Source organism: Lonchura striata, chromosome W, assembly GCF_050655825.1.
Source record: "Lonchura striata isolate lonStrDom1 chromosome W, ASM5065582v1, whole genome shotgun sequence".
Taxonomy (NCBI): Eukaryota; Metazoa; Chordata; class Aves; order Passeriformes; family Estrildidae; genus Lonchura; species Lonchura striata.
In genome coordinates, this window is record NC_140743.1 from 11,971,722 (window position 1) to 11,999,569 (window position 27,848).

Sequence of the window (27,848 nt, forward strand, 5' to 3'; positions counted from 1 at the left end):
ATGGAAGAGGTGGGGGTGGTGGCGGTATGTAGGGAGGGGGAATGCCTGGAGGTAATTCAATTTCTTTTGACCTCTTTTTCTTCCTCTCAATATTGAGAGCAAATATTTTTGCCCTTGTCTCTTCTCTTATCCAGAGGGCTGCATATCCACTTTCTTCTAGATTAAAGGGTTCTTTTGAATTAACGTAAACATTTAAGGCCTGACAGATCCAATCCTCAAAAGACCCAAATACCGGCCAACATAACTGATCCCCTCTTATTTGTTTCCCCCGCCAAACTTCCATGCAGTAATGAGCCATTTTTACTTTATCTTTTCCCTTCCTAGAAGGAAAGGCATTCCAACATTTAATCATTAAGCCTAATGGACTATCCTCTGAAATATGGGGAAGTTTTACCGGGATTCCCCCACCCATGGGTTCAGTGGGCTTGCTTTTCCTCTGACCCATCTTCTGGAGTGCCTTCTCTCACACACACACTTGCTTCCCTCAATTCGTGGCCCAGTCCGTTGCCAGATATGGGAACCACACTACTATGAGGTCCGCACTTGCTTGGGGAGTCCGAGCTGCCAGCCCCCCTCTCATACACCACACTTGTCACACTCCAGGATCCCCGATCCCCGACCGAGCAGTCCCATTCTCCCAGAACAGGCCTCCTCTGGACACCAGGTCCTTCGGAAAATACTTACACCATCCGGTGTCTTCGCCCGGGGCTTCGTGCACCAAGATTAAGGGGGTCGCCGGCAGTTCTTTGCTTGCTATCGGATTTTAGGTTCGTCGGTCAGAGTCCAGGGAGGACTGTCCGGTAAGGCCACTGTTAAAGCAAAGGCAGTGGGGCGCCTCCTTAGGAGACCTCCTCTCCAGGTGTTCCTATCCGAGTCACGGCACCCAATTTGTTATAAATTGAGGTGAATAATTTGATTCAGCCTTTTATGTGGAGTTGCGTTATGTATATGTTTTATTATCCCTGTATTATGTATTGGTTTATTCCTTTGTACCCCCGTGTGCAACTTGGTTTATCCCCAGTTTTCCCGCCTTGTCCGCCCTTCCCGCCTTCCCAGTATCTATCCATCACCCTGAAAGAGGCATTTTACCCCCCCCGGGTGCCTTGTCTATCACTCGGTGCCCCTTCCCATCCATCCAGAAGCTTCTACTCAGGGCACCGGGTGATTGGGCGAGGACCTGGGGCTCCCCCATATCCTTCCCCCATTGGACCCCACCATATCCCCCCATCCCGGAGCCACCCCCTATCCCTATCCCCATTGGTCGTTGGATACCCCTCCCTTACAGTTTATAAGCCAGTGCAAGCACCTTGTGCTTGTTCCTGTTGGCTGGCATCGTTCTAGGACATTTGGCCCCGTTGGGCTACAATAAACTCGGACTTAGCCCCCAGCAGGATCCGCTCTTCATTTACCACCGCGAGGCTTGCTAGCGCTGCTCGGGACCCACAAAGGCACTCTCCAAACCCCAGCTGGGAGCGGCGGAGGGTGCCTCCATCGCCCACTCTCGCCCCAGACTGAGAGCTAGCCGGGGCTGAGACAAAGGGAACCGGGGCGGGAGCGCGGCAGCTGGCGCCCAACGAGCGGCCCCGTTTTCGCGGCGTTGGACCCTCGTTTGAGGATTTTAGGGTCGCGCAGACCTGAAGAATCGTCCTCCTGGTCGTCAGCTACCCCGGCGAGAGCAGACCCACGTTTTAGTGGGTGGCACTCTTGGGGACAGGATCGGCAGCTCTGGAAAGCACCTCCGGAGTCGATTCTCTCGCGGAGAAGCCCTGCGATTGGTTTTTCTTTTCCACCCTTCCCTCTCGGACCCCTGTGGTTTGTGAGTATAGGGGCCCCTGGGGCTTTCCCGGTCCTTTTTTTTTTGGTTGGTTCCTTTCCCCTAGGTTTTAGGGGAAGGATCCCTTTTTGGTGGGTTTCTTTTTCCCCGGGGTTCGGGGAAAAAATTCCTGTTTTTGGTGCTTCCCTTTCCGGGCGGGAAGCTTAAGGACCGCGACAAAGCCGGAAGTGTGGTCTTTTGTTTTTCGTTCGTGTTTTCCCAATCGTAGGCGCTGCAGCACGATTTAACATCTAACAGCCATGGGTGCAAGGCTGTCCGTGCCGCAGAAGAGCATTTATTCCCAAGTTGTGGGTATCCTTTTAGTGGGGGGAATTAAGGTTAAAAAATCTGAAGTAAAACGGTTTGTTCAGTGGTTGTCGCAAACTTTCCCTGACATTTCGCCAGCTAAATTATACCAAGCCCCTTTTTGGGAACAGGTAACGGGGAAGATCCTGCGACAGTCAGATCTCTCTCTCTCCATATTCACCCATTTGGCTCTCCAAATTCGCGATATAATTAAATATCGCTACGAAAGTCTGCCACAGCCAGCCGCAAACAAACCGATCCCCAGTTCGGCGGGTAGTTCATATAACCCTACTCCGCTTCCCTGTCCCTCAGCTCGGTCGCTGCAGTACGATGCAGCGCTCGCCGCTGCAGCGGGGCGCAGGGCAGCTGCTGTCGCTGCTCCCGAGGCTGCGGCTGCGGCGGGCGCTGCGGGAAAACTGCGGCAAAACTCTCCCTCTCTCCCGAAGTCGGGTATTATCAGACAGGCATCCCGGCATTGCCCGCAGGCAGATTCTGGCCCCTCTGAGAATACCCTAGACACCCCGCAGAGCGGTGCAGGCACTGTCTCTGCTTCTACCCGTTCCCCTTCTTCCCCGCGCTGTACAGCCCCGTCCCGTAGAGACTCCGTTCGTTTTCAGTTATCCCAGACCCCCGAAGATCCCTCATCCCCCATCCTCCATCCCCAAACCCCACGAAATAGCTCCCCTTCTTCCCCCTTCCCCAGGACACAAGATGGAGGTGACCGCGTGGGTTTTCCCGCCACTCGTGCTCCTTCTTCCCATGATCCCTGTCCTTCCCCCTCCCATAATCCCTTTCGGCAGACCAACCCCTTCTGCTCCCCGGATTTCTCCGCCCACCTCCCTCCTCCACCCCCCGTCAACTCCCCCTTCCTTGAATTATTCAACACCCCACCCCTCAGCTCCACCCCCGGGGAGGGGAGTCCCCACCATACCACTCCTCCTGCTCCAGACCACGCCTCGTCCCCTGGTTCCCACGACCCCACTTCCAGTTCCCACGCTTTCGGTTCCGGGGGGGGGGAGCGTGGGAACCCCGATCCACCCCAATCCCTACCTGCCTTCTCGGCCGCACCTGTCACCTGTACCCCGCGGCAGGGGGGTAGGCCCCTTGCACAGTGGTCCCCCATCCCCCAGCAGACCATCAAAGAGCTCTGCAAGGCCAAGAAGGGGTTCGGGATGGAAAGTGAATACTTCCGAGGCTTATTAAAAGCAACCCTCTCCTCCAAAGAATATGTCCCAGCAGACATGCGAACTCTCTTCTCCTGTTTAATTACCCACGGAGAATTCCTCATCTGGGAGTCCGAGTGGAAGCGGGAGATCAGAGAGGTGTTACCTGACCTCTGGGCCAATGCAGATAGCTCTAGGGATGAGGATGGGGCTGTAATATCGCTAGACCACTTGTGCGGGGAGGGGGATTGGAAAATGGGGACCAAGCAGGCGGAAAAAATCCCCAGAGAGGCGCTGCAAGTCAGCACTAGGGCAGCAGAAAAGGCGTTTTTTAAGTTAAGACCCAGCGGTACGGTTATTAACTTCTTGTCCCTAAAGCAGGAATCCCTAGAACCTTTTGTCGCGTTCGTGGATCGCTTGCATCACGCGATGGAGGCTCAGGTCCCGGACGAGAGGCTGCGAGAGGGGATGCTTGCCACAGTTGCGAGGCAGAACGCTAACGACGCGTGCCGGCAAGCAATCCTCAGTCTGCCCCTGGACCCTGAGCCTACCCTTCAAAGCATGCTACAAGTCTGTGCGAGAAAGGTGACAGTTCCTGCTAAAGACATTCCAGAGACTCCTAAACCACCAACAAAGAGAGTAGCCTTCGTTGAAGCCGTGACACCGCCAGCCACCCCTTCTCCAGATCGCCGCCCTACAGGAGCACCCCCGAGGGGACAACAGCACCATCAGGCCTGCAATCTATGTAGGCAAAAGGGACATTGGGCTTCCCAATGCCCGCTGAGGGACGAGTTTTTTAGGTTTAAACAGCAGCGACAAGAAAAGAGTGCCCCCAACTCGGGGGGAAAACAAAAAAAAATGAGTCATCAGCGCAGTCCCTCCCTGCGCGAGGACATAAATATGGTGGGTTCTATAACATCAGAGGAGGGGAGGGACGACTACCTGCAATGCCCACCTGAGGACATTTCACTGGACTTGACACACCAGATTATGGCTGACAAACCAGCCTATATGAGAGAAGATGTGGATTTCATTCCCACTGCTTGGCTGGGTCGAGGCCCGAACCAGCCCAAGCCGATACTTAACATCGTATCTGGTTTCTCCCCATATAGGTTGGCCCTGACTGAGGCTCTGCACCTAAGGGACAGCGACTGGCACTCCATCGCTGTCGACACAGAGGACCCAGGAACCTGGAGGAACCTCCACAGTAAGTACATCGTTCTTGGGGACACAAAATTCACGCCTCTCGAAGTCACTATTGCACCATCCCTGACATCCAGGAACACCGAGCGATTAGTGGTGTGGCTGCACTGCCCCCATCCTCCAGTCTTCCTTCCCAAGGGCCAAATCATCGCCCAAGCCATTCCAGCATCTGGGCCTCCGGCACACCCTGAGGATCTATGGAAGAAGTCAGCGAAGAAGAGCTACCAGGTGTGCCAGGCCCAGGTCATAGGGAAGGAAAGACCAAAGCTCTCCTGCTATATGCGGAAGGATGGGGAGTACAAACACCTAAGCAGTCTCCTAGATACAGGAGCAGACGTGACAGTCATTCCCGCACGGGATTGGCCGTCACGCTGGGAATTGCAAAACGTGGCGGGGAAAATTCAAGGTGTAGGGGGTTCTCAATTGGCAAAGCAATCAAAAAACATCGTAAAATTTGAGGGGCCGAACGGACAATCGGCCTATTTACGCCCGTTCGTATTAGATTACACAGAACCCTTATGGGGGAGAGACCTGATGGCCCAGTGGGGGGTCACAATTAACATCCCGACCCCCCAGGTTTTTCGGGCAACAGTCACTGAGGAGCGTCCTACCCGGAAACTTAATTGGCTCACAGATACACCAGTGTGGGTAGAGCAGTGGCCGCTCAATAAACAAAAATTAAAAGCGCTTTGAGAGCTCGTGAAGGAGCAACTCGCCAAAGGGAATATCCAGGAAACAACATCTCCCTGGAATTCCCCCGTCTTTGTCCTGAAAAAACCTGGCAAAGACGAGTGGCGCCTCCTTCATGACCTTCGCGCCATCAACAATGTAATAGAAGACATGGGTCCTCTCCAGCCAGGGATGCCGTCCCCCACGATGTTACCAGAAAATTGGGAATTAGCTGTCATTGACATCAAAAATTGTTTTTTCCAAATTCCCCTACACCCTGATGACGCACCACGGTTCGCCTTCTCGGTTCCTTCCATCAACCGAGAAGCCCCAATGGAGAGATACCACTGGAAAGTTCTTCCCCAAGGCATGAAAGTCAGCCCAAGCATTTGCCAGTGGTACGTCTCTTCATTGCTGTCCCCTGTGCGTGCAGCCACCGAGGGCGTGATCATCCAGCACTATATGGATGATATTCTTATTTGTGCCCCCAACAGCGATCTACTTACACACGCGCTTGAACTGACAACCAGTGCGTTGGTTGCTGTAGGGTTCGAGCTGCGAGAGGATAAGATTCAAAGAATGCCACCTTGGAAGTACCTGGGTTTAGAAATAAACAAGCGGACCATTGTTCCGCAGAAATTGGCCATAAAAAATTCAATTCGGACTCTAGCCGACGTGCAGCAGCTGTGTGGGTCTTTAAACTGGGTGAGACCCTGGTTAGGTATTAACAACGAAGACCTAGCCCCTCTTTTCAATTTATTGAAAGGGGGGGAAGAGCCTAGTTCTCCCAGGGAACTCACTCCAGAGGCCAAAGCTGCTTTGCAGAAGGTTCAGGAGGCAATGTCTGCCAGGCAGGCCCACAGGTACGATCCGGGCCTGCCCTTCAGATTCATCATATTGGGCAGACTGCCACACCTCCACGGTGTCATCTTCCAATGGGCAGACACCCTAGGAAAGGGCAAGGATCAGGACAAAAGGGACCCACTCTCCATCATAGAGTGGGTATTCCTGAGTCATTCACGATCCAAAAGGTTGACACGGCCACAAGAGCTGGTGGCAGAGCTAATCCGCAAAGCGAGAACGCGGATTCGGGAGCTGGCGGGGTGTGACTTTGATCACATCCACATTCCTTTGAAATTAGAATCGGGCCAATTCACAAAGGCAATGTTAGAACACCTGCTGCAAGAGAATGAATCATTGCAGTTTGCACTGGACAGCTACACCGGAAAAATTTCTGTTTTGAGACCGGCCCACAAAATTTTCAATTCGGAAATCCAATTCACTCTGTCAACAAAACAAATTCAGAGCAAAAAACCCTTAAAGGCTCTAACAGTTTTTACGGACGCGTCCGGAGGGTCCCACAAGTCAGTAGTAACTTGGAAAGATCCTCAAACTCAGCAGTGGGAGGCAGATGTTGTTGAAGTAGAAGGATCCCCTCAAGTAGCTGAGTTGGCCGCAGTCGTTAGAGCTTTTGAGCGGTTCTCTGAACCTTTTAATTTGGTAACTGATTCGGCCTATGTAGCAGGTGTAGTGTCTAGAGCACAGGATGCAATCCTGCAAGGTGTCTCCAACGATGCCCTTAACAAGTTGCTCTCTAAGCTGATAAGGCTAGTCTCCCACCGAGAGCAACCGTTTTATGTGATGCATATCAGGTCACACACCGACCTGCCGGGGTTCTTGGCCGAGGGCAATCGCCGTGCCGATTCCCTCGCTGCCGCCCCCGCACAGCTGGCGCCGCTCCCGGACAAGTTCCAGCAAGCCAAAATAAGCCACCAGCTTTACCATCAAAATGCGCCTGGTCTGGTCCGGCAGTTCCATCTAACCCGAGACCAGGCCAAGGCCATTGTGGCCACATGCCCGTCCTGTAAGTCGCTCCCACTACCATCGGTGAGCGCAGGGGCTAACCCTAGGGGTCTGAAGTCCTGTGAGGTGTGGCAGATGGACGTTACTCATATCCCCTCCTTCGGGAGGATGAAGTACGTCCATGTCTCCGTGGACACCTTCTCTGGAGCAGTTTTCGCCTCTGCCCACACAGGGGAGAAGGCCAAGGAAGTAGAGAAACACCTGATACAAGCCTTCTCCATGCTAGGCGTCCCAAAACAGATAAAAACAGACAATGCCCCCGGGTACACATCCAAGGAATTCGCAGGCTTCCTGCAGCAATGGGGAATAGAACATAAAACTGGCATCGCCTATTCCCCAACAGGTCAAGCCGTAGTAGAGAGGACTCATCAAAGCATCAAAAGGATGCTTAAACAACAACAGTCGTCAGCTAAAAATGAGTCTCCCCAGGTTCAGTTAGCGCGGGCCCTTTTTACCATCAATTTCTTAAACTGTTCCTTCGAGTGCCTCAACCCCCCCATCGCGAGGCACTTTAATTCCTACGAGCAGAGCAAGGTCAGGGAAAAGCCGCCAGTTCTCATTAAAAACCCTGAGACCTGGCGGCAGGAAGGACCCTATGACTTGGTCACCTGGGGACGGGGGTACGCTTGCGTATCCACGCCCTCAGGCCTGAGATGGGTCCCTTCCAAATTCGTCAGACCATATGTCCCTAAGACCCAGAAGAGAAAACCGGACAGTCCTCAAGTTGGGTACGCCGCCCTCCGACGGCGGAAAAGGTCCCCCTCACCTGGTCCCCCCTCTTCCCTCCCTGGCTCCTGGGATTCTCTGTTCCCCTTTGAGTTAGACCTCCCCTACCTCGACTATTAATTTCAGTTGCTTTCTAAAGAAACAGGACTTTTGCTGCTGCTGGGACTCATTGTGTTTATTACAAGCTTTAACATAGTGATGAACTGAAACCCTTGAACAAAGAAGGGTTTCAAGAAGAAGAATTTCCAGAAAAAGGAAACATCTAGTTTCAAAATGAGCCCAGTGACTGTGAAGCCCCCGTTTAAAGACTTACTTTATCCTCTTCACCTTTCTTTCTTTTTAAACAAAAAAAGGAGGAGATGTGGAGTTGCGTTATGTATATGTTTTATTATCCCTGTATTATGTATTGGTTTATTCCTTTGTACCCCCGTGTGCAACTTGGTTTATCCCCAGTTTTCCCGCCTTGTCCGCCCTTCCCGCCTTCCTAGTATCTATCCATCACCCTGAAAGAGGCATTTTACCCCCCCCCGGGTGCCTTGTCTATCACTCGGTGCCCCTTCCCATCCATCCAGAAGCTTCTACTCAGGGCACCGGGTGATTGGGCGAGGACCTGGGGCTCCCCCATATCCTTCCCCCATTGGACCCCACCATATCCCCCCATCCCGGAGCCACCCCCTATCCCTATCCCCATTGGTCGTTGGATACCCCTCCCTTACAGTTTATAAGCTAGTGCAAGCACCTTGTGCTTGTTCCTGTTGGCTGGCATCGTTCTAGGACATTTGGCCCCGTTGGGCTACAATAAACTCGGACTTAGCCCCCAGCAGGATCCGCTCTTCATTTACCACCGCGAGGCTTGCCAGCGCTGCCCGGAACCCACAAAGGCACTCTCCAAACCCCAGCTGGGAGCGGCGGAGGGTGCCTCCATCGCCCACTCTCGCCCCAGACTGAGAGCTAGCCGGGGCTGAGACAAAGGGAACTGGGGTGGGAGCGCGGCACTTTTAAGATCAATTAATAATTTTATTAATTACAGCAAGTGATGGCAAGCAAACAGCGCTGGGTGCAGCTTGGAGCCTGGCTCCGCCAAAAGCTGACAACCTTTTCTTCTCTTCAGTCCCTTTTTATCCAGCACAAGTGGGGGTGATGGGTTTCCTTCCACTGTGGTTATCAGTTCCAGCAGTAGTTGGTTTCACAAGTGGGGGTGATGGATCTCCTTCCTCTGCGGTTATCAGTTCCAGCAGAGATTGGTTTCACAAGTGGGGGTGATGGGTCTCCTTCCGCTGCGTTTATCAGTTCCAGCCAGTCCTGCAAGATCTTTCACAATCTTTGTTTGCGGTTACCAGCCTTGCCCAAGCCTGCAAATTCCATGCCCTGACCCCCCAACCCTTTTATCCTTATTTCATAATTTTGATGAACAAACAAGTCAATGCAGTTTCTCACAATGGCTGCAGGGTTTATCCTGGTCCCAGGAGGGGTCCGAGCGGCCGCATGGCACGGTAGCCCTGGGTAGAAGTATCCACTCCGTGGTCTGTTCTCCCCAAGCAGGGCAGCATGGTGTAGCTGCCTGGGTAAGCGATATGGTAGCCCAAAGTGGCTGTATAGTGATTACTGCAGCCTGAGGAGGGTGCAGGGCACCTCGGAGAAGCCGGGGCTGTGGTGGCCGCCATCTCTCCACATGGTTGGATTTTGCAATCCATCCCGCCGGCTCCCGGGATAATGCCGACATCTGCCGGGGTTCCCTCTCCCCGGGGAAAAAACTCCCTCTTCTTTTGAAATAAAAAATCAGTGTTTTCTGGTCCTGAGATCCAAGCTCCCATGGTCTCCTAGGCGATTCCAGTCCACAAAATAGGTTTTTAAACCCTTGCAGTACTTTCTGCTGTCTGCTGAGGGGGTTTTTTACCACTGTCTAGCCAGTGAGTCTCAGTTTTTACACTGTTCCAGCTTTTACGCCATTCCCAGATCTCAGGCTGTGCTATTCCAGGTTCTGATGTCCTGTACCCTGGGTCTTAGCCCGATTCCCAGCTCTCAGCTGTATACCTTCGGCTCCAAGCACCAATCCAGGCTCTGATGTCCTGTAGTCCGGATTTTACCCCAGCTCCCAGCTCTCAGGCTGTTTATTAATCCGGTTCTAGACCAAAAACCAGCTGTTACATCGTCTGTCTCCTTTGCTCTGTGCTAGGCTATGGCTGAGTCCCAATCACTTCAGAGGTCACCATGTGTTACGTTGCTTGCAAGGGGGATGAGAGGCAAGGACGCAGAGACACCTCACCTCGAGATGTTTGTGTGGCAACAGAGGAGTTTATTCTGTAGGCTACCCTTTATAAAGACTTTTGAAAGACCCAGTCTGGATATTCTCACTGGTCTGAACTCCACGCCCCTTTGGGATCTGGTCAGTGAAATGCTTGCAGCTTCGTACAAGATCTGATTGGGACAAGCCCCTGTCAGTCAATCCCGGGGCTTGGTAGCTAGCTATGAGGTAACACACAGCTCTCTCCTCTTCTGGGACAACCCCCATTTCCAGTTGCATCTGCACGTCTCTCCCCAACAAGCTGATGCCCGCTCCAGGAACCACCAAGATATCTCCTATTCCTATGCCAGTCTCTCCTTTAATTACTCAGTCTTCAATGACAGGGATTTTAAACCTTTCTCCTTCTGCCCCTGCCACTTCCACTGTGCCACCACCCATATCATATGTCCCTGGAATCTCCACCACAGAAGTTCTCTCCACCCCAGAATCAACCACAAATTCCAATTCTTCCTCTTGGGGGTCTGCTTCCCAAGTTATCAAAGGCTTCAGACGGCATTCTTCCCCCAGAAAACAGAGCCCATGTCCTTCCCACTTCTTCACCAGGCACTTCCCCTGAAGCACCTCCAAGTCTCCCTCTAAGTGCAGGTGCCCTCCCACGCTGCAGCAGAAACAGCCATCCCTAGTCCTCTCCGAGGACCCTGACCACACCAGGGCTCTGCCTCCCTCTTGAACCTCTCCCATAGATACAGCGGGAGGTGGAATCACAGACACAAGAGCCAGGGTTGGCAGTGAGGCTGGAACCAATAAAGGGACAGAGTTAGGAGCGGAAGTCATCAGGAAAGCTGGAAACAGAGGTAGGAGCAGACGGCTCCAGAGTCATGGCGGGGACAGGACTGATCATGGCCAGTACGGGTGGGAAGGGCTAAAACTTGTGACACAGGCAGAGAAATTGATTAGGGTAGGGAGACTGGAGCTCTTGGCATGAGCAGAGGAACTGGAGACCGGTAGAGGCAACATTTCCAGGGGGTCCCAGCCCCTTTCTCTGGTTCCCCATCTCATTTCCCCAGGGCCCTGCCCACACGTCCCTGCTCCAAACCATCCCCCTGACAGCTCGAAAACGTCCCACTCTTCACAGCACAGAAAATTCTTCCTCTTCATTAGTATCTACCTTCCTCTGGAAAATAAAGTTAAACTTTAAATCAACAATCCATATCACATATACTTTCCTTCATTAACACTTACTTTTATTTCTTTAATATCTCACTCATTCTCACTCACAACAAGACAACAACAAGGTGCCTTTAACTTTCAAGTCAATTGTTAATATTCACCCACAGGTATTGTAAAATCTGAAAATGTTATTGGCCAACCCTGGATTTTCTTGGGTATCTCTCAATCCAGCAGTGCTGTCTAACCCTGGATGCTCTTGGGCATCTTATCCCTCAATCCAGTAACTTTTTGGGCTGCCCACTTTTGTCCCGTTTTCCCAGTGGATTGTGCCAGGAAAACCCTCAGCTCCCTTCCTCCAAGGGGTCCAACCCCTCCCTGAGACCCAGTCCCAGTTAACCCAAGGGTCTCTCTCACTCCTTTTATCTCTTGCTTTGTCTCCTTGCTGGCCATTTTTCTCACAAAAGATCGGAAATGCAGGCCTCAGAGACCCCCTCCCCCATCACTTTGCAGGTCTGGAATAACCAGCCTGCGTCTCATTCACACACATTCATCCCCTGTGGTTGCTGAGAGTCTCGTCTGAGAGAAAGTCAGATAAACTTTTCCAGGCATTGCTCTGGGGAGTTTTGAGCAAACTCAGATAAAATAATCCTTAATCTTTGCAGCTGGTGTTTTAATCGGGTTGTTTACTTGTAAGATGTTTACAAGAATGGTGTTTTTCCTAATCAGCCAATGATGTGAAGGGTGTTGATTGAGAACCAATGAGGTCCAGCTTCTCAGAACAATCTATAAAAGAATGAGAAGTCCAATAAACTTCGCATTTACCTTCTGACAACATAGAAGTCTTAGTCGCATCATTCAGCCGTCCCTACTACAACAGCGACAATCCCCTGTATGTGCCCCACCAAAAGAATACTTTATGGGGACTGTGTGGTAATGAACTAGGAAGACCCAAGGAATGTACAAAGAATCACACCTAATTGGGAAATAAGGCCAAGCTTATATCAGTGGTTTCAAGTGCCGCCTGGACAAGTCCTAAGACACCTCTGATACCCCCCTTGGGGAGGAATACTTCCACTTCAGACAGGAGGTTCAGGACTGGTTCAGTCAGAGAGTTCTCATATTCTGGCCTTAGCCTGTGATTTATACAAAGAAGATGAGGAATTTCTATCAGTGCCATACTCTATACTCTGTACTATTCATCCCAATACTGGACACACTAGCTGGGTTATATGTAAATGTTTAAATTGTGGGAAAATTTGGTATTTTCATTCACAAAATCGATGCTCTTGTTGCAGGAAGTGTCGAGCACCAAATCTACCCCCTATCCAGATAGAACTCAAAACAACTGAAATAGTAACTTTGTTTTGTGGGTGGGAATTATTAGTGCCTGTTGAATGGGAGATACCTGAGGAATGGTGGGAAAACACAGTTAAGGAGTGTCAAAAACTATTTGCCTGGAAATTAGTAAAAAGGAAGTGACAAGGAAAAAAGAGGGCAAGCCTGGGTTGACCACTGTACTTGCCACCGAGAAGATAATCTACACCTACTATGGGTTGCAACCCCATAGACAGGGAAGGTGGGAGTGTAAGCCACACCAGACCTCTGTTATTCCTTTTTCTGTCACTCATTTGTTGTCTTTTCCCTTTCAGGATACCGGCAAGATCATGTCACAAATGCTACCAAAAGCATTACATGGAAAGAAACCAAAGTTCCTTTTCTATTGCACATACCCATTGTGGCAAGCATATTTCTTTCTCTCGCAGGATTTTTTCATAGAGCAGTGCAGAGGAAAGAAAGAGAATACAATTTCGATTTCTGCACTTTGTTTTGCTCATGTGGAATGTGCTTGGAGAATTGTTTACCTGGGGTCATTGCTTGATTGGATTCTGGCGAGGATTGTTTGAGCCTGATGGCCAATCAGATCCACCTGTATCTGGATTCTCAAGAACAGGGTCACGGGTGTGAGTTAGATACAGTAGTTAGAACAAGTAGGTATGTAATTTTAGTATCTTCCTTTATATAGTATATAATGTATTATAGCATAGTTATAATAAAGAAATAATTCACTCTTCTTGTCCTGGATTGTAAGATAAGCATGTATTCTATTTTCCATCTGTTAGAGGTGGGGCAGGTATCTTCTGTTAAATTAGGCAGTTTTCTTATCTCTTCCAAAACCAATGTCTCCCTCTGGGGAGATATCTTCTGTTAATGGTCCATTGAATGACGCACTGCATGACTGGTAAAGTTACATCATCTCATTGTGAGATGCTCCAACCAGAGGGAGGAGCCAAGCATTCCTACCTGCATAAAATCAGCATTTTTTGAGACATCAGAGGAGGCTCTTAAATGGATTCCCAGAGGAGCAGCTTCTTCTCTGATGGATTCCCAGAGGAAGACCAGGCCCATTGTCCTGGGTTGTAAGATAAGCTTGTATTCTATTTGCCATCTGTTGAAGGCAAACCGGTTGCACAGGTTTTTGTTATCTCTCTCAGAGACAATGGTTTGCCCCGTAGAGGCAATGGTTTGTTTATACACTATTGACTGACTCACTGCCGGGCTGGTAAATGTAACATCATCCTATTGTGAGGGGTCCCACCCAGAGGGGGAAGCCAAGCACTCTATTATGGTTTAAAGGGGTAGCTTTTGGGGAGAGAGGCAGCTGGCTCTCTCTCTTCGCGGGATTCCCAGGGAAGCAGCTCTCTTCGGCGGTTCTCGCAGCGAAGCAGCCGGAGCGCGCTGAGGCGACGGCGGCGGAGCTCGGAGGCAAGCCCGGCACAGAGGAAGACCGGCCCCACTGCCACCAGATCTTCAGAGGAAAACTATACCCTTCTAAAGATCACCACTTCAGCTGCAATTCATCAACCATTGCAAGGGGAGCAATTGTCCCAGCAGAACTACTGGCACCCCGACTCCTCAGGTTCTGGACTTTTTCACTGGTTTTGTTTGTACCGATTGCATTTGCCTTTTTAAATTGTTGTCTAGTTTTCTCCTAGTAAAGAATTGTTACTCCCATTCCCATATCTTTGCCTGAGAGGCTTTTGATTTAAAACTCCTAGTAATTCAGAGGGAGGGGGTTTACCGTCTCCATTGCACAGGAGGCTTTAGCCCTCCTTCACAGACTCCTGTCTCGAACCTAGACACCCATCTACTCTATCACCAGACCTTCAGAGATAGCTACACCCTTGTACAGGATCACCACATCAGCAGCATTTCATCTGCCACTCCAGGAGGAGAAGCCACCATTTAACTGGACTATTACCAAAACCCTTACTCCTCAGGGTGTCAGGTTTCTGACTCCATCAGTAGTTTTGTTTGTACTAATTACATTTTTTAAATTTATTTTTTTTCCTAGTAAAGAACTGTTATTCCCATTCCCATATCTTTGCCTGAGAGCCTTTTAATTTTAAAATTGAGGTAATTCAGAGGGAGGGGGTTTACCTTTTCCATTTCACAGGAGGCTCTTGCCTTCCTTCACCGACTTTTGTCTTTTCAAACTAAGACAACTGACCATGGTGGAAGCCACCACCGGACTGCTGGAGACCTACCCTGTGCCTCATGCCACTGTCTGGAACACCATCTTAGGCATGGAAAAGCAAGTCCTCTAAAGGCATGACACACCTAAAAGAATTAAGTCTGACAACGGCATCAATTTCAAGAACGGCCTTATCAACAGCTGGGCCAGAGAACATGGTATTGAATAGATATATCATATTACCTATCATGCTCCAGCTGCCGGCAAAGTTAAACACTGCAACGGACTCCTTAAAACTACCCTAAAAGAACGTGTTGGGGAAACATTTAGAAACAGAAATGAACCTGGCAAAAGGAACCTAAATAGTCAACACCCCAGAGTCCATCAATTGAGCTAGTCCTGCCCAGTCAGAATCTTTGCACACAGTAAATAGAGATGAAATCCCTGCGGTACATATAAAAGGTATTTTAAGAAAAACTGTTTAGATTAATCCCACCTCAGGAAAAGACAAACCCATCCTTAAGATTGTTTTTGCTCAAAGACCTGGTTACACTTGGTGGATAATGCAAAAAGTAGGGAAACCTGTTGTGTACCACAGGGAAACCCGGTCTTAAGTGAGAACTGGGTGTAAGATTTCATTGTGATGCAGATGGAAATAGAATAAGGGGTGGAGAATGTCCTAGATTGTAAGATAAGCATGTATTCTATTTTCCATCTGTTAGAGGTGGGGCAGGTATCTTCTGTTAAATTAGGCAGTTTTCTTATCTCTTCCAAAACCAATGTCTCCCTCTGGGGAGATATCTTCTGTTAACGGTCCATTGAATGACGCACTGCATGACTGGTAAAGTTACATCATCTCATTGTGAGATGCTCCACCCAGAGGGAGGAGCCAAGCATTCCTACCTGCATAAAATCAGCATTTTTTGAGACATCAGAGGAGGCTCTTAAATGGATTCCCAGAGGAGCAGCTTCTTCCCCGCTGAATTCCCAGAGGAAGACCAGGCCCATCTACTCTATCACCAGACCTTTAGAGAAAACTACACCCTTCTACAGATCACCGCATCAGCAGCATTTCATCTGCCACTCCAGGAGGAACAGCCACCATTTAACTGGACTATTACCAAAACCCTTACTCCTCAGGGTGTCAGGTTTCTGACTCCATCAGTAGTTTTGTTTGTACTAATTACATTTATTTTAATTTAGTTTTTTCCTAGTAAAGAACTGTTATTCCCATTCCCATATCTTTGCCTGAGAGCCTTTTAATTTTAAAATTGAGGTAATTCAGAGGGAGGGGGTTTACCTTTTCCATTTCACAGGAGGCTCTTGCCTTCCTTCAAAGACTCCTGTCTTTTCAAACCAAGACACTTCTGAACTGGAGTAGGACATCATCATTTCTTCCCACCGGCTTCCTCTGCATTTTACAATAACCCATGTCAACAGCCACTGTTATAACCCATCCAAATTAAGTACCTGTAGGCAAAACATGGAAAAATATTGGATTTCAAGAAACTTAGGAAGAAGTGGTAATAGTCTGGGAATTGAATGTCAGAACTGAGAGAGATGGATTTGTTTCACATTTGACCTAAGGGATGCAGTCCAAGATTTGGTAAAAAGGCAATTAGCAAACAAAAAGGCAAAACCAGCACAGTAATCTAACTCTGTATTGGCCCCAAATTATATGCTGAATCATATTTTAAGACTTCAAGCAGTTATAGAGATGAAAACAAGCAAAGCTGCTCCGGCATTGGAATTAATATCAAGTCACCAAAGCCAAACAAAACCCATAGTGTATCAGAATAGGTTGGCTTTAGACTATTTATTGACTAAAGAAGGGGGTGTTTGTGGAAAGCTTAATATATCAGATTGTTGAAAATAGATGTCAAAGGGGATGTCATCCTGGAAAAAGCAAAAAATATCAGAAAAATAACCCAGGTACTGGTCCAAAATTGGGAAACAATGTTAAAAACTAGCTGGTGGGGTAATGTATTGTCGATAGAATGGTAGAAGAAATTTGGCTTCTTCTTCTTACGTGCTACAACTGGTTTGATATTTCTTCCTTGTTTAATCCCGTTTTATTTGACTAATTACCAGCACAGTCCAAAGAATGCAAGTGGACAAGAATATTGCTCAAGCCAAATTATTTATAAAGAATAAGAGGGGGATTGTTATAGGTACATATTAAAATATTGGCTTTTTGCAAATATTAAAATGGATTTTATATGTGTGATGTTAAAGTAATTTTGTTATAAAGATATAGTTTTTATTTCTGTTATTAATTAAGCTTAGACATAGTCGTGAAATAGCTGATATAAATATGCTTGTGTTAAAAATGCCTGCTTGGATGGCATAACATCCAATGAACATATGAAGAGGATATCTGCTACAGATATGCCAACTATCAGCACTCACCATCTGAAGACAATGTGGGCCAGGGCCCAAAACTGAAGATGATGATAAAAAAGGGCTAAAACCACAACCAAGGAATATTCATGCTCTAAAAAGGCAGATTAGAAGAGGAGATTAGCTAAACAATTCTTGAAACATGTAAACGAGTTTGGGGAAAAAGTTTACTATGCATAAGGGTCTATGAATATGCAACAGGCTGATAGAAGGAAAAATTATTTAAGGGGTATCCCCAAAGATAGCACTGTGTTCTTGGCTGAGTGCCAAGATGCACCTGGCCCTAATAACCTTTGCTCTATGGTCTTTGTCTCCTATTGTCCTTCATTAAACTTTTTACATTTTCACAGGAGTGTGAACGTGGTTTTCACTTTTGATAAAGGACAAGAGGAGACAGGGTCCATAGAGCAATGGTTATTACAGCCAGGTGCGTCCTGGAACTCAGACAAGGCCAGACATCTTTGGAGATACCCTTTCCCTTTCCTCAGCCCATTGAATATTCATTGACTCTTATGCATAGTAAACTTTTCCCCAATCTAGTTTGCATGCTTCAAGAACTGTTTAGCATATCTTGTTATTTGGTCCACCTTTTTAGAGCATGAATATTCCTTGGTTGTGGTTTTAGTCCATTCTTATCACCTCCAGTTTTTGGGCCTTGTTCCACACTGCCTTCTAATGGTGAGTGCTGATAGTTGGCATATCTGTAGCAGGTGTTCTCTTCATATGTTCATTGGATGTTATCCCATCCAAGCAGGCATTTTAACACAAGCATATTATATCAGCTATTTCACTACTATGTCTAAGCTTAATTATAAACGGAAATAAAAACTATGCTTTTATCGCAAATATTCTTTAAAACTACACATATAAAATACTTTTTAATATTTGTGAAAAGACAAAATTAAAATGTGCATCTATAACACTTGTATTATAGATTCAAGTTTGGCTTAATAAAAGTAATGGGATATAAACACTGAAGGCTAAACCAATAAAAAATTAGTTATATAATACTAAATAGCTGTACTGAAAGATTCACAATAAAATGGGTTTCTTAAAACTTGGTGTATAAGGCAAGCAACTGGTAACACAATGTCCTGGTTTGTAAGATAAGCTTGTATTCTATTTGCCATCTGTTGGAGGTTGGGCAGGTTTATTATCTCTTCCAAGAACAATGGTTTGCTCCGAAAAGGTAATCGTTTGTTAATGGGCCATTGAATGACTCACTGCAGGCCTGGTAACGTAACACCATCCCATTGTGAGATGCTCCACCCAGAGGGGGAAGCCAAGCACTCTTTTATGGTATAAAGTGGTACCTTTTGGGAGACAGAGCAGCTCTCTCTTTGCGGGATTCCCAGAGAAGCAGCTCCTTCGGCGAGACTATCGTGGTGAGGCGGCGGCGGCGGAGCTCGGAGGCGGCCCCGGCGCAGAGGAAGACCGGCCCAACTGCCACCAGATCTTCAGAGAAAACTATACCCTTCTAAAGATCACCACTTCAGCTGCAATTCATCAGCCACTGCAAGAGGAGCAGCTGTCATTTCAACCGGACTGCTACTAACACCCCGACTCCTCAGGGTGTCAGATTGTGGACTTTATCACAAATTTTGTTTGTACCAATTGCATTTGCCTTTTTAAATTGTTATCTAGTTTTCTCCTAGTAAAGAATTGTTACTCCCATTCCCATATCTTTGCCTGAGAGCCTTTTAATTTAAAAATCCTGGTAATTCGGAGGGAGGGGGTTTACCTTCTCCATTGCACAGGAGGCTTTTGCCCTCCTTCACAGACTCCTGTCTTGTCAAACCAAGACAAGATCATACAAAGGAGCCAGACCCTTAGTGTCAGCAAGAAATTGGGCCGATGCTCCCACTGGCTTTTCCATGCTTCTTGTCTTCCAAATACAAGCTGACAAAAATTGGTTTCTTTTGGCAATAGGCTGAACACTAGTTTCCCAAGAGGAATGGCAGAAGATTTGCTGCTTGAGAAGTTTATAAACACTGAAATTAGTGAAGAAAGATGGTAAGGGAGAGAAGATGGGATAAGTACAGGTGCCTACTTGTAAAATGAGTGACTTCTTGGAGATGCTGCTCTTTCTGAGCTGTCAATGAAAAGAAGAGTGATTTGGGTGAGAAAGGACTGAGCAATGACACCCATCAACAAAAGTTTTAAACAACCAGTTCATCCATTTGTGTACACCTGAGCACTGTTCAGAGGACATGTGGATGCCTCCACTGCCAGGGAGAGTCTGTTGGCAGTAGACTTGCTTTTCTTAGTTACTTTTCACACAGCGTTTAGAAGCATCCCTTGGGATCTGCAAAACAGAGGTTTGCAGCCATTGTTTTAGCAGCAGATATAGCCAAGCTTCATTGTTCCCACATGGATGGGAAGTGTCTGGCACAGGGTCTCACTGGCCCATGTCTCTTCATCTCCCAGCTCCCTTGGCTTTCTGATAGCCAAGCAGCACCACAAGCATAGCCCTAGTAATACTTCAGAATGGTTTTGTCTGTTTTGCCACAAATAGGGAACCCCCAGGAAGGAAGAAATACCGCAAGCTTGTTCAAGCAACTTTTCACAGGATAATGACAGCAGTAAAATGGGAGATATTCCAGTGGGATACTCTGCAAAACATTCAGGTTATGGTAGTTCTTTAAAGACTAAACCATTGGCTTCCTCTGGTCTCTGCAGGAAGAGAATAAGCTCAAGCCATTTCCACATTTTTAACAGTTCTGCTCTTCTTCTCATCAAATGTTTTCCTTCATTCAAGGAAACCACATTACCTCTCCTAGTCTCTACTTCACCTTCTCCTCCTTTCTTAAGGCTTTTGTTCTGTATTTTCTCTATGAATTTCTTACATCCAGCATCTAGTACCAGGTAGCTTTCACTATTCAGTCTTCTGGGTCAGGGGCACAGCCAGCCTTAGAGGTAGAAGGTTCTGAATCTATAACACAGTCTCCCTAGGAGCAAATAATATACGAACAAGGTTGGGGTGTTGCTGGCATACTTACTATGAGCACAGGTGTCACCAAAAATTTGGTAAAATAAAGAATTCCTTAACAGCAATATAGCATTAAGAAGCAGGCATTCTTTATTTGGCTGGATGCATGGGGGGATAGCTCCTCCCAAAGTCATGCATGCTGAGTACAGGACAGTTTCTGTTTATATACTGTATTTTGCATACATATTCATTGATTGTCCTGGACTAAACATACCCATGAAAATAATTTCCCTGAAATCATTAACATATTTCCCCTCCCCTTTACATATACGTTCTTCTGTCCTGGGGGTCTCTCTGGTGGCCCCTGGTGGTAGTAGACCCCAATGTTCCAGGTGACCTGGCTGAGGTGGCAGGACACTGAGGCTGGTGAACTTCCAGTTTTCCTTCTTACGCAATGGGCCTTGTGCAGTTTCCATAGGCCAGCAGTTTTCGAGAACAAGCAGTGTATTAGCTCACCAGGTATAGGCTGTTTATCATTTGGTAACATTCCCCTCTCTTGAGGCTTGTGAAGCTTGTCTTCTTTTGCAAGCCTTCATAAGCCTCACTTTGTCTTTTTACTAACATCATATAAGTTCCTCATGTTGCATTAGCAATAATGTTTTTTATGTAGTTTAAAGCAAGTATCATAATCACAATTATTACTATGATCATAGTTATACTTTGCAAAAGAGAGGCAAACAACCAGTTAGAGAAAATCTAAATCCTTTAAATATTTTGTTTAACAAGTTACTTTCTAATCTTGCTCTTAATTCTCTGCTGGATGCAGCAACTGATTTTATCCTCTGTATTTGATCATCCAATTAAGCAGTCACATTTGGAATGTGGACACAAGTATTGTTTAAGTTCAAGTATCCACATACTCTATGTTCATGTAACAGCATTGTCTAAGGCAAATCTGTTTTGTATAGTTGTTTTAGTTATAGCTTACAATTGTTGTTTTATTTCAGTGAACCCCAACTAAGTTGCATTTGCTAAAGTTTCCATTTTCAGAGTCAAACTGTGCATGGTTAGTCTATTCCAGAAGGTAGGTACCTGTGGAGTGAAGATGGATTCTAAAATCCATCCCATTTTGGTTCCTGTACTGGGGTATTTCCAAGTTTTGTCACGTTTAAATTTCCCCGTAGTTGGGTTCCCAGTAGTGACTCCTTCCACAAGGGACAACATTAATACTCCCAGTGTCCATTGTACTCTTGATTCTCCCAAGGGAAAATGTGTGGGCTGGATTCCATTACTCCTCACCCATACTCTGGGTCCTAATGATTTTACTGTGTCCTGTTGACAGTCTGTACCTCTCCAAGTCTTGTTTGTTAGGTGACACCAGGTGTCATTAAAAAAGGTAGAATAGTTTCTATAAACACATCCTAACCTTAGATCTTGAGCCACAATCATGAGTCACTGTATGTCAGGATTATTACTAGTACAAGTGCATACTTGAGTGCAATTCCACTTTTCTTTTATCTTTGGATTCTTTTGCCGTGATCTTATTAAATCAGAATATTTTATACCTACCTGTAAGGGGTCTTCTGGGAGGCCTGGATTCCCTTCCCAGTCTAGAAAACACTGAACTGGATGGATATCTTCCCTTTGTCCCATTTGAGGGATATTCCATATTTCTGGTATTTGACATCTCCAAGGGGTATTAGTGCAGTATGTCGGCCAATAAATATTCCCTAAGGTTATTTCCAGATCTGGTTTTGAGATATTGCAATTCTCAACAGTATCATTCTTACGTGTCCATTATAAGGAATATTCTCCTTCCATCCCTGACCAATTGGCATGGGTTCTATTTCCTTTCCACATGTTCCCAAATATTTGTCAAATTGCTGACTAAAGCTCCCCACTGAACTGAATTTTCTGCAGAGGTTGGTGTTGGCAAACAAGCTGTTATAGAGGTTACATTCTGTAATCTGCCAAAATCTTGCACTAGCTTTAAGAACACATTTCCCTTCCTCAGAGATTAACAACATAGTTTCTATTACTGTTATAATTATGCAATTATTTATCATCTTCATTTAGATCCAATAAATAAAATCCCCTTAGAAAATCATACCCTATACTTAAAACAATAAGGTTTATATATTAAAAAAAAACCCTCCACAATGTTAATTAATCTTGTTTCTGCTGTGTTTAATGTGTGGTTGCTGGTTTTACCCTTGTGTGATGGACCCAGGTGCCACGGCCCCACCCCAGACCACTGTCCTCAGCCCTGAATAGCTCTCCTGCAAGGCGAGTAGGGCGAGTGGAAGCACCCTCCGCTGTACCCGGCTGGGCTTTGGAGAGTGCTTTGTGGGTCCTGACGTGGCTGCTGATTCCAACGGCGAGGAAATGAGGAGAGGCACTTGTTGGGGGCAAAAATCCAATGTTTATTGAGGTCCTGGGGATCCAACAGCATTGAAGGGGGCCAGCCAACAAGAGCCCCTGAGGGGTGCTGGCAACATGTTACATAGGAAGAGGGAGGGGAACCGATCAGCCAATGGGAAAACATATAGAAGTGGCTCTTGGGATTGACATGTGTGGGATCCAGTGAGGGGTAGAGAGGAGAGGGGTCCCAGGCCCTCATCAAATCACTCGGTGCCTTGGATGGAAGTTTCAAGAGGTAGGGGAAGGGGCACCAAGTGACAGACAAGGCACCTGGGAGGGGACAGGGGAATGACTTGGCATTTTTTAGGGAGACATGAGGGAAGGCGGGAAAACGCAGGGAGAAATCAATACAGTATGTGGGTACACTGGAATAAACCATGACAGAATAAAAATGTAATAAAACATATAAAAACCCAAGTCCACACCCAGGGTTTAATTCCTTCTACCTTAAGTGCTATGTAGGTTACCAGGAGGACTTGAAAGGGTCCTTTCCTCTTTTCTTTCAAGGGTTCAGAGTTCCATGTCTTTATATATACAAAGTCCCCAGGTTGGTATGGGTGAATGGTTGCATTCAAAGCACAGGCAGAGTCCAGACCACCATCTGCACCACTTCTGCACAGACAGATATTGTAGCCTGCTCTGGGGATAACCTAAAGTCAGATTTTGTCATAATGTATTTCATGTTAAGTGATTAAAACCACCAAGATAAGAATCTCATACAAAAACACATGCAGATGAAAGCAGCTCTGACTGTAATCCGGCTTTTTTCCAAGGACAGTGGAAAGCGAGCATAAAAACAATCAGGATGCAAAGGAAAGATTTTGATCGAGGGCAAAGACACAATTGCAATTTTTGTCTGTTGAAGAAAAATTGAAGTTTGGTATTATTATGAAAAAAGACATTTTCCAATAAAAAGATGTAATGATTTTTTTAAAATTGATTAAATAGCACCACAAAGGGCTCTTCTCCTAGATCCCCTGATGTTTTGTTCATTCATGTTCAATTTTGTGCATTAAAGAACTGTTGTGAAGTGGATACCATTGAATTAATGTATTTTCCTTATTGTAAAAGCTCTGAAGCCTGTATTTCAACACACAAAATCTATCAAGTAATTAAAGATGCAGAGTCATCATCAGCCTCTGTTATACTTCTGGTGAAGTAAAAGTCTATAAAATAATAGAATTTTAAAAGAGCTAGTCTGACTGGAATTTGTGCTGCACCCACCAGATCATAGTCCTCATATTATTAAATTTAGGAATGAGACCTCAAAAGTGTTGTATTGTGGAGGGCTGTGTAGGAGCTCATGCAGGAAATATTGAATCTTTGATTTTCACTAGAAGAATAGTAGGAGCACCAAGCCTCTTCCTTTCACTAGCTTCCTTCTCACATTTATTTATTGCTAGTGTCAGAGGAAAAAATGAGCAATTTGATACAACAAGCAGTGCTAGTGACCAGTTTAACCAGAATGAAGTGTGGAGTGTCCCAACTGTTTTTTCTTCCAGGGAGGAGTGTGTTCTCAGTGCATGTGCAGTGTTCATCCCTGTGAAACTGCTCAGAACTACCCAGACACACAGTCTGCTTCCTCTGAATTGCACCCATTTAAATGTCTTCACTGATAAGGGAGGACTTGTAAGGAAGTTGTCTTGCTTTAAAAAAATCAGTTGTCTGCCAAGGAAGGCAGGAACCTTCCTAGAATGGAAATATGATCGCCCTCCTTCCAAATTATTATAACTTTGAAATGACAGGGCTTCCTGGCAAAAATATGGGAAAAGGAATAGCAGTTCTTTACCAGAAAATATATATGTATATAAGAACAGAACAAACAGCAAAAAAACCCTCAATAACAAAAGTTTTCCCACCCATTAAGCACCACTTTCCCCTTTGGTGTAGTTATGACCACAACCGGCAGGGGGCGCTAGTGGGTCTGGTGAGACAACAGCTGCAGTGACTCTTGCAGCCAGTAAAGGGTGCTAGCAGGCTACGGTGAGGCAGAGAAGGTGTGATGATTCCCCCATGGCTTCAGGGGGCATTCCAGTGTGAGCTTGGCAACCTCCTCAGGTGGTGATGGAGGTTCCAATGAAGGGGAAGAGAGAAAATTACTCATTTTGTAAACTCATAGGCAGTAATCAGTTTAGGTACCACCCCTGGCAGCAGACGAAAGTGGTGAAGGCAGGCAGATCTAATCCTAGTGCCAAGTTACAATGTAGTAGTACCCCCGGACAGATACACACACTCCACCACCCATGTGGATGCTCTCCTTGATCCCCAAACCAGAAGGGAAGAGACAACCTAGCCCTTCCCCCAACCCCCAAACTGCAAAGGGGGAGGGGACAACGGGGGGGACTGTGACAATTTCCAGTACAAATGATTCTGGGATCCACCTTATGAGCCCTCCCCAAAACATAAGTGAAACAGAGAAAGCCAAATATATGGCTTTGCTCTAGATTATGTGTGATACTGAGCTTTACTGTATGGTTAACAGGCAACATTTAATTATTTCAGGCTCGTCATTCCCAATAAAGGCTATTCATCATTAGATCAGAGTCCAGATGAAAAGCCACTGGTAGCCCTGGATACAGACAGGTATGCAAAGGTTTAACAAGATTTTATGTATATATATTACAGTGAAAGCAAGTTTTCATGCTATAGTGTAGCACTGAAGCAAATTACTGCTGAAACTGCTCCTGTGGGACACTTGCACTCTTCCTTGCTGTGCCTTTCAGCACATGCTGTAACAAGTTTGTATGTGTAAACAAGTAGGAAGAGACATGAGTAAAGAATACTTTGATGGAAAGGTCTTAGGGTTACTGATGAAAGTTGGTCTCCAGACTCCCTTGATTTAATTCCTCTGTGGATGAAGTACAGCTTCATGACACAAGAAAGATAGGGCTAACCAGGGAATACAGGTCTCTCTAACTGTTGTTTCCTTCTTTGCTGCATCTTGTCATTCCTTGCAGTGATGATGACTTTGACATGTCCAGATATTCCTCCTCAGGATGCTCATTAGCTGAGGTGAGTTATATTCTTTCCTGCCATCCTTGCCATGAATGCTGATAGTTGAACAGCCAGAAACAACTTAGAATGGCCTTGTGCTGCCAGAAACAGCTCCACAAGGAATTTACCAGTGGTGTAGACTCTATGAGCCTCGAAGGGGCCATGGCAGAAACTGTCATATTTCTGTCTTTCCTGGAAATCCAGTTGGCTCCATCCCTACACTTCCATGGCACAGACACAGATCTGCCCATTGGCTGTTATCACAGATAACTTTGGATTCATTCAAGCTTTTCCCAGTTCTGCTCAGTTGTGCAGTGTTGGCCCATGTGGTGCAAATGCATCGACTTTTCTGTCACAGATCAGAAACTGCATGCATGCCAAGGACATGAATAAAGGATCTGAGGGTGTGCTGTGATTTCCAGTTCTTGTGGGAGTCAGAGTCAGCCAGTGAATGTTTATTTGGAGCACTAGAAATTCTAGGGAGGACTTGCAGATATGAACTTCTGCTCTTTCAAAGAGAAAAGGCAGGGAAGCTCTGGCTTGTTAATCCCTTTGCATTGTTTCTCAAGGTCTCTTGTGAATTAGTTGTTCAGACTCCAGGTACTGCTTCTGCAGGATCTGATTTTACATCCAAGGTGTGGAACAGCCATTATGGCCACAAGCCACTGGGAACTCTTCCCCTTTGTATCCCTTCCTTGGCAAAATACCTCTGAAATGTAGAGAAATGTCCAAGAGCGGGGACCAGATCAGCTGATCTAGGCCATCTCTGGGCCCTGATGAAGTGTTGTTTACCCAGATCTGGCTAGACAGCACTTGAATTTGAGGTTACAAAAAGCCAAGAAGCTTTACCACCTTTCAACTGCTACAGTGCCCCAGACTGAAAGGAGGGACTGCCCAGCTGCCAGTCAGTTTATTATCATTATCATTACATTACTTTAAATGAGAATTAATATTTTTTGAAATATTATTCCAGAATAAAATACTGTATCAGTTTGCTACTCTGGAATATCTCACTCTAGATATTCCTATTCTGGAAGAAGTTAAAAAAATAGAAGGTAGGTATCTTGGTTTGAAAGACAGGTTTCTGCTAAGGAAGGCAGGAGCCTCCCTTGGAATGGAAAATATAACACCCTTCCTTCCGAATGATTAAAATTTTGGAATTAAGGGGCTCTCTGGCAAATATATGAGAATAGGAAAAACAGTTATTTACTAGTATGTATAACAAGACAAATACAAACAACAATAACTATGGCATTAACAACAAACGTAACCAGAAACCCAGTAACAGCCTTCCTGGCCGCAGGCTCTTTCCCCTGTGGTGTAGTGATGATCACAGCCGGCAGGGGCGCTGGTGGCTCCTGGTTGGCAGGGCAGGTGCGATGATTCCCCTGTGGCTGCAGGGGGAGCTGTGGCACGAGTTCAGGGAGCACGCGATAATGGCGGACTTAACCTAGACGAGAAGGGATGGAAGAAAGGCTTGCTTTACAAACACCCCAGGGGCAGCCAATCCCAGTGCCCCAGCAGGACTTTCGGAAGCAGCAAGCTAGAATGGCAGGAATGAGCAAAAACCCCTGGGTGGTGGAAGAGATGTATCAGAAGCTCCGCGGCTGTAGGTGGAACTGTGGGACGTCTCAGCAAGCAGGGAGTGCAGGGCTACAGTGTAGTGAAAGATCGGAGCTGTGACGAAGAAGTGGGGGCGGGGCAGTGGCAGAACCGACTCCGAGGAGGGCAGGGAAAGGCGAGCTCGGGATCCCGGGGTTTTTCCCCTGAGGCACCTGAGCAGATAGTGAGAAGTCCCAGTACAACGGCTGCTCTTATGAACAGAGCACCACTCACTGTAGAAGAAAGGCAGCAGGAGATTGAACCTCGCAGTGGTGACAAATTCTCCCCACATCGACCGCAGCCTCTCTCCCCTCTGAATGCTGAGAGCACAAGAGAGTTAGGGGCTGCACCCAACCCCGTTTTCGCAGTCTAAATCTCACAGTATCTGCCATTCACGAGAAACCCCATGTAAAGAGAGTAGCCAGCTGCACCCCTCCCCTGAGCCTTTTTTTGTCTACCTTAAGTAGCCATTGGTTATTGTCTCCTAGCAACATGTATGAGGGAAAATGCCTTAAGCGGGGGAAAAAACCCACAAAAAAAACCAATAAGTGAACTCCTAAAACCCCAACAGCAACCCTCACCTGTGGTCAAAAACTGGGACTTTAATTGATGGAATAGCTGCTAATGATAGGGAAATATATTCCAGAATAAAGGACTTCTTTCCTCTTCTATCCATCAGAAGGAAGAAATCTCAAGTGTTTGTCTGTCTGTAACAGATCAACCAAGACTTGAACATCCAGCTCCTAAAGGATGGGTACCAGTTAGATGAGATCCCAGATGATGAGGACCTCGACCTAATTCTCACTAAATCTGTCAACCCTACCTGCATGTGTTGCCAAGCCACCTCTTCCACTGCCTGTCACATCCAGTAG

The 27,848-nt window shown here is 46.6% G+C and overlaps 1 protein-coding gene across 1 annotated transcript; it reads left to right on the plus strand.

The window, feature by feature from the left end:
- Positions 1 to 27,848, plus strand: LOC146763062 (protein FAM219A-like). The gene is made up of 5 exons (XM_085571137.1): positions 1 to 24; positions 768 to 800; positions 24,863 to 24,963; positions 25,338 to 25,392; positions 27,693 to 27,848. Exons 1-5 carry the CDS (start codon positions 1 to 3, stop codon positions 27,846 to 27,848), a joined length of 369 nt encoding a protein of 122 aa, XP_085427263.1.

What these genes read in the sequence shown, in the direction of transcription:
- LOC146763062 (XM_085571137.1), top strand. Translation starts at nt 1, where the DNA reads ATGGAAGAGGTGGGGGTGGTGGCG. An exon ending in GTAGCCCTGGATACAGACAG is followed by an intron (nt 24,964 to 25,337) that starts GTATGCAAAGGT and finishes CATTCCTTGCAG; the next exon opens with TGATGATGACTTTGACATGT. An exon ending in CAGGATGCTCATTAGCTGAG is followed by an intron (nt 25,393 to 27,692) that starts GTGAGTTATATT and finishes TGTCTGTAACAG; the next exon opens with ATCAACCAAGACTTGAACAT.